This window comes from Perca flavescens, chromosome 12 (assembly GCF_004354835.1).
Source record: "Perca flavescens isolate YP-PL-M2 chromosome 12, PFLA_1.0, whole genome shotgun sequence".
Lineage (NCBI taxonomy): Eukaryota > Metazoa > Chordata > Actinopteri > Perciformes > Percidae > Perca > Perca flavescens.
Genome location: NC_041342.1, coordinates 21,325,616 through 21,336,601, shown reverse-complemented (window position 1 = coordinate 21,336,601; position 10,986 = coordinate 21,325,616). Strand labels below are relative to the sequence as shown.

Here is a 10,986-nt window from a genome sequence, read left to right as displayed (position 1 = left end):
ATTGGGGACACTGAGGTAATGTCCTCAGTAGTTTTCTGGGAATTTGTGGGGGGTCATCAACCTTGGGGGAGCTTAAAATCTAGTTAACAAATAGCAAAGGTTTTAGGCCAATCTCAGTTTAAGGCTAGTATTCAGTTTTTCTCCACCTGAATTTCATTCCTGGCAGCGTGAAGAAGACTTTAAAATACCATTTAGACCTTTCACACAAGAGCTACAGCTAAGGCCAGAGACTACTGCCTACTGCAGTGTAATCTTTAGTCTCTCGTAAGAGGTCAAACTCCAAAAACATTACTAAAACAACTGGGCAGTGTGGCAAATGTTACTTTGACTAAATAGTAAATAGTGCCTTTGTTGGGGACTATTTCAGCCGCGGATAAATACACATTGACATGTTTTTTATGTTGTTTTTTTGGACACTGGAGCTCTATCTTACAGAGGAATAAGATATATCAAGCTACATAAAAGATACTTTGATCAGTTAATTGTTTTTTTTCGTGGGATTTGTTGACGAAAAAAATAGATCAATATAATTGAACAGCTGAATCTAAAAAAATAATGGAATCAGTCTATAAAATAAGTTCCCCTTAGCTTGCCAAAAACTCCAAACTTCCAGAAGAAAATACAGAGGACATGACCTTAGTGTCCTGAGTGTATGAACGGCCCTCTTTTCTTCAAATCTGCAGGAAACACTGATTCATGCGGTCATTAACTTAACAACTGAAAGCGACAAAGAAGACGTTGTGAGTCAGGTTTGCATGTCAGGGAAAAGGGAACCCCACTCATGGTTAAACTATCTGCTGGTACTCTGTGATATTGTGTCCAAACCAGATTTGATTCATGTTCAATAAGTCTGCCTGGTCAGCCTCCAGACACTCATTAGTAGCAGTTAGTGCAGATGTTATTCAGCGTGGGTCAAAAGAAACAAATAACTGTAAGCTCCCCTTTCCTGAGACCTGCCAACGCTGTTTCACCACAGCTGAATTTAAATGTGTGACACAGCTTGCCTGTTGTTTGAAGAAATAGTTTCCATAGAAATGTGTGATAATGGATCTGAAGAGAAGAACCTGCAGTTTTTGCACAAAGTTTTTCTTTTCTTCGAATGAGTTATTTCTAGCTTAAAATTGAATTGTGGAGCAGGCTATCTGTCCAGGTGGCATTCTGAGACTTGCAGGGCATTAGGCAATAATTAATTATTCATTAATTATTCTGTTAGAAAATTTATTTAAATTAAGTGTCTGAATGTGGTTACGCTTGTAACATTTATGTGGATAGCTCTAAAACTGTCCTCCTTTAAACATAAAGGAATATATCTGACCTTATGGGAAATAAGCGTATTCACTTTCTTGCTGAGAGTTAGATGAGAAGATTGATAACAGTAGCCTGGCAACCAGCTGACGTAACACAAATAATGGTAATATTTCAACAAGTAAGCAAATAAATGTATACTGTATCCTAAAACTTAATTTCCAAATTATCAAAATAAGTTGTACAGTTATTTAAAAATAAATAAATACATTTATTTAAATAAAACAGAGCCGTGACTAGAGTCTTTTTATCAGTTTAATTAGGCTGCTATGTTACAACAGGGTCTCCATATGCACAGTTTTTCTCAATACCCAGGTTGAACCAATTGCCTTTTCCTCCTTTATAGGCACTGGTGACTATTCTTGCCCAGCCTTGTTCTCCCTAAAAAAAAAAAAAAAAAGAAATATTATTTATTCTGCATGCAGGAAACCCAAAGTCAGTGAAAATGACTTTTTTAAAACACTGGCTGGAAACTAAATAAATAAAAAGGTAAATTCATAAGTTGTAAAGCAGTGAGGTAGCTACAGAGCTGATTTTTGTCAGACTGCGTGCAGGCTTTGCCGGGTGCAGAGAGAGAGAGAGAGAGAGAGAGAGAGAGAGAGAGAGAGAGAGAGAGAGAGAGAGAGAGAGAGAGAGAGAGAGAAAGACCAACCCAAAACTCTCCCCAGGAGTTCCTGACAATCCAGTACTCAGTCCCGTCCTCCGCCACACCCCAACCAGCCACAGAGACAATGTGATTTGGCAAAGACAGGGGGTGAAACTCTGAGAAGATCCCTCCAGAGTATTCCTCCAGGCCGTCAGTGGCCATCAGGGCACAACTGAAAGACAGAGTGAAGAGTTTCTGTAGTTATTTAATCTTAATCTTCCTTTTCTTTTCACATTATTTTGATCACTAAAATGTGATCATAGAAAGAACATTTCTATGGGTTCAAATACAGTTCAAAACTTTTTTTTTAAGATTTTTTTTTGGGCATTAGTCAGATGTTCCTGTTGTGTGTGTTTGTGTGTGTACCAATTTGGAATTGGACACAACACAACTAGATATCTTTCTACTCGTTCTCAAACTTAAATTACGCATGCAATTTGAAATTCTTAATGTCACAATCTTATTAACCGATACATTTTAAATGACAACTGATGAAAAAGTTTTTAACATATCTGCAGGTATTAGAAAAGCAAATTGAAGACTTTTTAAGACCGTCTTAATACTGCATGGATTTAATTTAAAGACAAAATAAAGCTGTCAAAGCCAGAACTTTACTAAATAAATAACATCTAATGTAAGAAGTTCAACTATAAATGGACGAGATAAGGAAAAGAACATCAGTAATGGTTAAGTGACATAAAGCTAAGTTGTGTTTATTAAAGTAGATACATGGTGAAAAATATAAATCTGTTAGTAAGATATAAGATCAATACTTTAAGGCTTTAATATAAATTACTGTATTTTATTTTATTTGAGTGAAATAAAATGACACTCTGTGCTCTGTTCCTCAAAGGTTTAAAGAATGATTAAATATGTATCTACTAATAAAAACTTCACTATGATTAAGAATCGCTTTGTGAAAAGTTCAGGCTGAATCTCTTACTGTACTTCACACGGACGGTGTAGGTGGATGGATAATTAGAAAATGACTGGGGAGGATGACTTACTCTACCTGATGGGCCCATTGGTGTACAATTCTGCTTTTATCTTGTCTCTTCCAGAAACTTCTCCATAGTCGCCCACTTTCCACATAGTGTAGTTCTTCACGACAGCACACGATTCAAAAAAGGAGCAGGTGCCACACTGGTTAAACTGCTCACACTCTGAAACAAATTAGATCATTTATTAGGATTTACAGGGCAGTACAACACTCATTTTACTATTCAGATCCGTACAATTACCATGAGGTTACATTTTAAAATTTCCAGTGTAGTGTTAAGGTGTAATGTGAAATAACATTTAAATGCTGTAATATTGTTACAACAAACCTGTCATTATCTGTCTTTAAAAATGACAAGATAAATAAAAAACATTACAGGTGACCTTAAGTCGTGAGTTTACAATATACTGTAACAACACTACGCTAGATTTGATCCTAAATAAGTTTTTCCACTAAAATGAATATACACTATAGGACCAAAATAATGACACCAAGCCATTACACTCATATGTGATGTGATATGCTGCTATAACAGTCTCCACTCTTCTGTGAAGATTTTGGAATCCTGCTGCAGGGATTTGCTTCCATTTAGCTGCAAGAGCACTGGTGAGGTCCACTGCTGATGTCTGGTGATAAGGCCTGGCTCACAGTCAGCGTTCCAGTTCATCCTCAAGGTGTTACTACTTTATGGACCTGGCTTTATGCATGGCGGTATATCATGTTGAAACAGGAAGCAGAGAAGAGGCCTTCCCCCAACTGTTTGCACAAAATTGCAAAGTAACACACACACACTTTGGTCTAAAATATCATTGCATGCATGCTGTCGCATGAAGCTTTTCCTTTTTGGAACTAAAGGGTTTAGCCCAGACCATTAAAAAAAGGCAGCCTTAGACCAGGGTGTCCACATACTTTGGGCCATATAGTGTACATTTACCAACAGACAGTGTTCAGAGTAAAATAGAAAGAAAAAAAGAATATTCTTATACTTTGGTTTTTGGCTTGGTAGTTGTTGCAAGTTTCATCAGGAATGCCTCTCTCGTGTGCGTAGGCGTAGACTCTCAGGTGATCTCCTCCATAACAAGAGCCCGCTCTCCCACAGTCTATCACGTTTTGGACTGACAGATAAGCCGACGGCCACACTCCTCCACGCTTGATGTTGATACGGTCTTGGACAAAAGAATAACAACAACAAATGTTGAAATGATAAAATGTCCTCAGGAGATCACAGTCTTCTCTTTCTCTTGCCAGCCTGCAGGGTGGATGCTGCTCTCCATGCTCACTATGCCACTGCTGCCACACTATTGTGAAACTGTGTAGTCTACAGCAACGGCTCAATATAATATCTTTATAATATATTGTGTGAACACACTGTGTAATAAAAATATTTTAAATACACATAATAATATGCATATTCTTTCTCAGGGGTCGGCAACCTTTTAAATATGAAGTGCCATTTTAAAATGTTCTTGTTAATCAGTGTGCCATATGAGCATTAAGCCTGCCATCATCTACCAAGCCCACTCAGGCAGTGTTATTTTTTTCCCTTTGTGCTGCATTCTGTAAAGAAGGTAATGAGTACTAGCCAATCAAGACAGAGGAGGGCGGGTCTTCGTGGAATGCGGAAGGGGAAAAAGTCAATCAAACTACCGTAAATAACAGGCCTTGCTCCTGTGCTTAAGGTTGCTGACCCCTGTTCGATATCATATTTTACATCAATCACATCTTCTATCATCCCTATATTGTCATCTTGTTACCAGCAAGTGCACTGGTAGCTCCCATGGCCCAGCAGGACCCACAGTACTGGGGGATGTGCTGGTTCCGGGTGACGCTCACATAATTCTTCCCCTTGATGTTCCTCCAGTCCCAGGACAGAGGAAGGTCTGACACCTTCACATACTCATGTGGGCGGGCCCGTGTCCTGAAATAAGTATAAGTAAAATTATTATCAATCAGAAATCAGGGCAAAGAATGAACCATAACAATATTTAGGTAACTATAGAAACATACAGTATATCTATGATATTGTATAGGCCTACAAACATAATATCACAGAAAAGTCATGTTTCAATTTGACATTTCCATAAGAGATTATCTTTATTAACATCAGCTATAACTGTCAAGTTAAAATAAATATTACAAAATAGAGCAAAAAGTCTGCTGGTAAAAATCTGGCTAATTTCTACTACTTTATATTACTTCGTAATTTATTAATTTATTGATATTTTGTATTGATAATAAAAGTAACTAGTAATTAATGCTGTCAAATTAATTGCCTCCGCAATGTAGGGGGCAGAAAGTAGCATACAAATAAGTAGCCTAGGCTACTTTAGTAAATGAAGTTCATTTACTAAAGTAGCCTAGGCTACTATAGTTACATGTTACCACCGACCACATTACTATAAATTCACTACTAAATATAAGCCTGTGGAACACTTAAAACTGCAATATACTTATGTATGTACGTGCAATGTTGTAAGAAACACAGATAGCGGTTAAATATAATATAATATATATATAATAATAATAATATAATATATTATGGTAACTCTAGTTCTTAAGAATTTCAAATCTAACGTAGTCACTCAGGAGGTAAGTCTCAGGATGTAAACAACAAGTCCAAATCATTAAACTGTGTTACTGTCAGAACAAAATGTAAATTGTTGTCATCACTTACTTGACAGAGTCTGGTCTGCCGTCTTTGACTGGTTTGTAACAAGGCTCAGGTAAAAGTCTGGAGGAGCTGATATGAAAAGAAAACGATGCTAAACAAAACAGTAGCGGTACAGTTATTGAAGACGCCATGTTGGATCCCCTCCTTCGTGTGACGCACACGCAGGCAGCGCCCCCTGTCGGCATCTGTTACCATTACAACCTCCATTAAACAAGTATCACTGTAAATTATGAAGTTGACTTGCATTATGAGGGTTTGAGAGTTTTTTTTTTTTAATTATTTCTAAAAAAGTAATTGAATAATACAGAACACAGTAGTGGAAGTAGTATTAGGTAGTAGTAGTAATAATAATACGTTTATTTAATATTGCACCTTTCACAAAACAAACGTAAAAAAACAAAGGTAAAAAAATAAGTTCAAATAACAGTAAAAAGAACAAGCAATACAAAAAGAAATAAAGTATTAGGATCAAAGTAGTACACAAAGTAAAAGTACTAGTATTATGCAGAATGGTCCATTACAGAATTTTTTTTATTTTATATTATTGAATTATAGTTATTGATACATTAATGTATACATTACTTTAATGTTTCCACAGCTGGTGTGGGGCTATTTTTTGTTTACTGTATATGCTGTTGGGGCTGGTCTTATATTTACCTATAATAATAAGTACAGTACTTGAGTAAATGTACTTAGTTACTTTCCACCACTGAGAGAACAGGAGAATAACAATAGACAAAATAGGTCTGCATACACAAGAAACAGTTTTCAGCTACATACTTGTAACTTAAGCAGGACTAGTATAAAACAAATTTAAAAGTTGAATTAATAAAGTAACAAAAGACATCAAATGAAGAGTAGACAGAAGAGTGTCAGTGTTTTGAGCATTTCAGGTTGTTGAATGCATTTTTCACATTAGATGAGAAAAGTCTACAATTAGGAACATTGTTTGTTGTTCTTGATTTATAGATATATTTTTGTCCTAATAGATAAATTAGTTTCAGACTGCTAAAATGTTCTATTGTCAATAGGCGCTACAGAACACTGTTCGCCAAAACAGCCAGACACAGGAACAGTCACAGGCTGTCACAAACTCGTCACACCAGTTCATAGTTTCATAGTGCCTGCATTCCCTGTTCAACAACCCTGTAACACCAAGTATCCGCCTTTCTAAGTAAATTATATATTTAATAGTGTTAAACACATCATTTAAACATGTGTCAAATATACACTATATATACTGTCATATTCACCTACCTCAGGTATATATGCAACCTCTTTGTTATATTAATATAAATTCTTATTTATGGGTTGGCCTCTAGCTCACCCAGTAGAGCATGTGCCCCATGTAGAAGTCCTTTGCAGAGGCCCAGGTTTGAATCCGACCTGCGGCCTTTTGCTGCATGTCATCCCCTCTCTCTCTCTCTCTCCCCACTTTCCTGTCTATCCACTCTCACTTTCTAATAAAGGTAAAAAATTATCTTTAAAAAAAAAATCTTATTTATTCCAGCACCATTTGCACTTTTGCATTGCCCTATTGTCTTACTATTTACATTCCTCAGCTGTTTGTTTACATATGTGTAAGGATATGTAGATATACACTTTTACTATACAAACTTATATCTTTACGTGTCAAAATGTTTATGTTTACCTTGTTCAGCTGTGTTGTCCTTGTGTATGTTTATTTCTATATACTTTGAGAGCAACAAAAAGCTGGAGTTAAATTCCTATGTGTTCACACTTATTTGGCAATTGGAGCTGATTCTGATTCTGAATTAGTCCTGGTCTTACATTAATGTCTTACATTAACATAATTTTTTCATATTAGAAATACTGCCTACTGTCTATGTTAATGCATCAACACTCTAAAAAAAGCTTTGGAAACTTTGGATAATTATGTATCCTACTTTGGTCCCTGTAAATACACACAAAGGAATGTAGAAAACAGAAAGGGGCAAATGTTTTTTTTCACAGCACTATTTTTAGGTATACATATTCAAGTAACAGCTTTGCACCTACTACATAGCCCATATCCGTAAAGACATTGTTTTTGCAACCCATACATTTGAAATCCATGTTTAAGTATTTTTCTGCCGGTAACAATAATAAACAGTAATAATCCATTGTTTTTTTTTATAATTTGTATTATTTCAAGTACTTTATTATTTCTGCTTTTTATATTTCTGTTTGTGCTTATATTTTTTACAGTTCCTTGCGTCTGCTGACTCTTTTTTTATTTTTCATTACAGTGATCAATAAATGAATGTCTTCTAAAGAAAACAAGTGTTAGAGCAGTGCAGGTTTTTGTAGGGTCAGCAGGAAACTTTTAAATAACATTCTCAGTTCCCAATTACAATCACATTACACCTAATGCAGGGCCTGATGATTGGTTGGGTTTTCAATGATAATATACAGCTCTTAACAAGGTTATTATATCACAGGATGAAGCTCAACTTCAATTGAGGTCTGGTTTTGTGAGTAGGAAGCACTATTGTTTATGCCTTTAATGATTAAAACTAAAATCAGATTAGATGTGCATTAGGCACCTAATGAACCCTCAACAGGAACACAAGATAAATCACTCACCAGTTGTTATTTGTTGTGTGATCCATCTTCAGATTGTGATGATGATGACGCTGAGAAGCTCATGTAAAAGCTGCTGAGCGGTAAGAGGAAATGATGTTCATGTGTTGATGTAAGTGTAAACTGGAGAAGATGAGCTCCAAAAATGAGTTAAATGCTTTCTGCTGGGTCCCAAAAAAACAATGGTTGCTAGAAGATATGGTTTATAGTAAGAGATGTTCTCCTTCAAAAAAAATCTTATTGAGAGCATACCCCTACCTTCAGGGGAAAATGTCAATTGTACATGTTTTCAATTACATGTTACATTTTCTGTGTATTTTTGGGCTAATTTTTAATTATTTTTGAATTGTTTACACTGCTGGTCGAACACATCTCTGGTCCAGCAATAATGAAGTTTGGTGTCAGAACATCTTCCAGCAACCTGAAACTTAAAAAGCTTGGTGAAGAATTTTGTGTCAGTCCCTCAGAATAAAAGTGCTTATCTATTGATTTAATATATTGAGACACTCATCAATCATTATTTGGGGGAAAAATTGAACATAGAAGAAAAGAAAAATATAGTACTTATATTACACTACATTTATTCAACATTCAACAGTTCATAAAAAAAGTAGTTCAAATATGTTGCATTGTTAAAATGCTGCTTACACATCAGTGCAACCATAATAATAATAATTCTGTACATAAAACATGTAATAATACACCATTCTGAAGGAGGCATTCTGGATAGTGAGAACAAATAGGCTAGCTTCGGTGCTTTAAGACACATTGAAAGCAGTACATTCACTTGCAATTAAACATTTGTCACACTGTGTAATTACCCTTTTCTACTAAGTACAGGTATTAACCACTGGCTCTTAGTATTACTTTGCTATTGCTCTTTACAACTTTATATAAGACCCGCAGCTGACACCACACAGTATATTCAGAGGAATGTTTGAAGGCAATTCTGAGAAATGTAGGAAATCACACAGCCTTTCTCAGCAGTAATAGTTGTTGAGGTAAAGTAGCTACCACGGAAATATAAACAGCACTTTATCACAGAGCAAACACTGAATCATGACTCTGAACATCAGAAAATGAAGATATATGTGACATTGAGGACGTGGAGGGTTGAGTGTTCCCAGAAGGAGTCGCTAACCTCAAATAATTTATTAATCTGCATTTAAAGCTTCTGAAACCTTTACCAAATAAATCTAACCCTACAGCTTGATGAAACGTTAAGATAATAAAGTAAACAGCTGTAATGCCTTGGTGAAAAGTCATTAACCTCTGAATGAATCTTATAAACAGAAACACTCAATGTACTTCCTCATCAAGTCACTTACTCTGTGTTTTCTCTGAAGACGTCGCCTACCCCTCCTCAGAAGTCCATTGTGTTGTGAAACACAGAGACTGTTGTCTGCTGCAGGACCAGAGGAATGAAGTTCAAATGACCTTTGACCTTTTAGGTCATCGCTACTATGTTAAAAGCCAAACTCTTGCCTGATTTGGGACTTCTTCAGACCCAAACATCAATAATACATGGCCTCACAGCTATAAGGCTGCTCTTCAAATCTGAGTGCTGTAGCTTATTCAGGATGTAATGTGATGTTACAAACAACCTAGCGGTAATACAAGACGTCTGCCAACATGTAAGTTCTTTATGATGAGGCTGACATCCTGTATATGTGCATTAACATGAGCATCTTCCTGCATGCTAATGCTGCGGTGATATAAGCCTTGATGACGCTACTTAACAGACCTTCAATCATCAGTTAATGAATGTCATTATCCTTCTTCATTTCACAATATAAAGCTGCTTTGAAAACTGGTTTCTTACATCCAGGCAGACATGCAGTCGTTGCAGATACATCATTTCAGCTCTGTCCATTTGTCTTGCCTAAAAGTCAGGAGTCACATCTGCTCTTTGTGATTGGAATGAAGACCAAGTAAAGACTTAGTTGAAGCTTGAGTTACTAAACTAGCAGCTGGTGGGTGACTTGGTGGGTGGGTGGGTGGGTCTGTCTGTCCAGACTAAAGTATCTCAACAACTACTAAACTTATAGCCATTCAACTTTGCACAAACATTCATGATACCCAAAGGATGCATCCCAGTGACTTTGGGGATCTTGAGTGAGATATCTTAAGGTATTGAATGGATTTCCAAGAAATTTGGTACAGACCTTCATGATTGATTGTAATCTTTTTTTGTGATCCCTACATAAAGGAAGAACCCCATTTTATACATTTTCAGCCATGTCAGCATCATGGCTCTGTGGTTGGCAATGTTGGTCTGTCCACCACTTTGGTCCAGACTGAAATATCTGAACAACTATAGGATGAATAGCAATGAAATGTAGTACACACATTCACATGCCCCTAAGGATAAATTGTTAATTTACTGCCATTGTCAGGTCAAAATAAAAAAAAAAAAATGTTTTTCCGATGTTAGCATTTAGTGATGTTAGCAAGTGCCACTGTGCCAAGTACAGCCTCGGAGAGCCATCAGCATGGCTGTAGATTCTTAGTCTTTTTACGTAATGGCTGGAAATAAACCTGTATAATTTGTCATGTTTGAAATAATTCATAAAAACTGCCTGGTTAGCAGCCTGATTACCACATATTTGTATGTTTAATCAATATAGTTAACATGATTTTTAATGCATGAGTGAAAAGATCACAGAATAAATCAACAGGAGGTCCCCTCATGTTTGCAGTTAAAACATGAACGTCACCCAAACTGGAGTTACAAGGTTTTCATACAGCGATATTCAGTACATCTGTCTAAATTCCAAAAGA

At 36.2% G+C, this 10,986-nt stretch overlaps 1 protein-coding gene across 1 annotated transcript; it reads right to left on the bottom strand.

Moving 5' to 3' along the window:
• Positions 1-1,542: 1,542 nt before the first annotated feature.
• Positions 1,543-5,795, bottom strand: LOC114565417 (cathepsin Z). The gene is made up of 6 exons (XM_028593452.1): positions 5,626-5,795; positions 4,706-4,869; positions 3,938-4,117; positions 2,964-3,114; positions 1,958-2,123; positions 1,543-1,686 (listed from the first exon to the last, which is right to left on the bottom strand). The coding sequence occupies exons 1-6, from the start codon at positions 5,751-5,753 to the stop codon at positions 1,573-1,575; spliced, it is 903 nt and encodes a 300-aa protein (XP_028449253.1). The 5' UTR covers positions 5,754-5,795; the 3' UTR covers positions 1,543-1,572.
• Between the last annotated feature and the right edge of the window lie 5,191 nt (positions 5,796-10,986).

Coding starts and splice junctions, on each gene's coding strand:
- LOC114565417 (XM_028593452.1), bottom strand. CDS start 5,753: ATGGCGTCTTCAATAACTGTACCGCTACTGTTTTGTTTAGCATCGTTT. Junction 3,115..3,937: donor CTACCAAGCCAAAAACCAAA/GTATAAGAATAT, acceptor AATTTGTTTCAG/AGTGTGAGCAGTTTAACCAG. Junction 1,687..1,957: donor ACTCCTGGGGAGAGTTTTGG/GTTGGTCTTTCT, acceptor TTTTTTTTTTAG/GGAGAACAAGGCTGGGCAAG.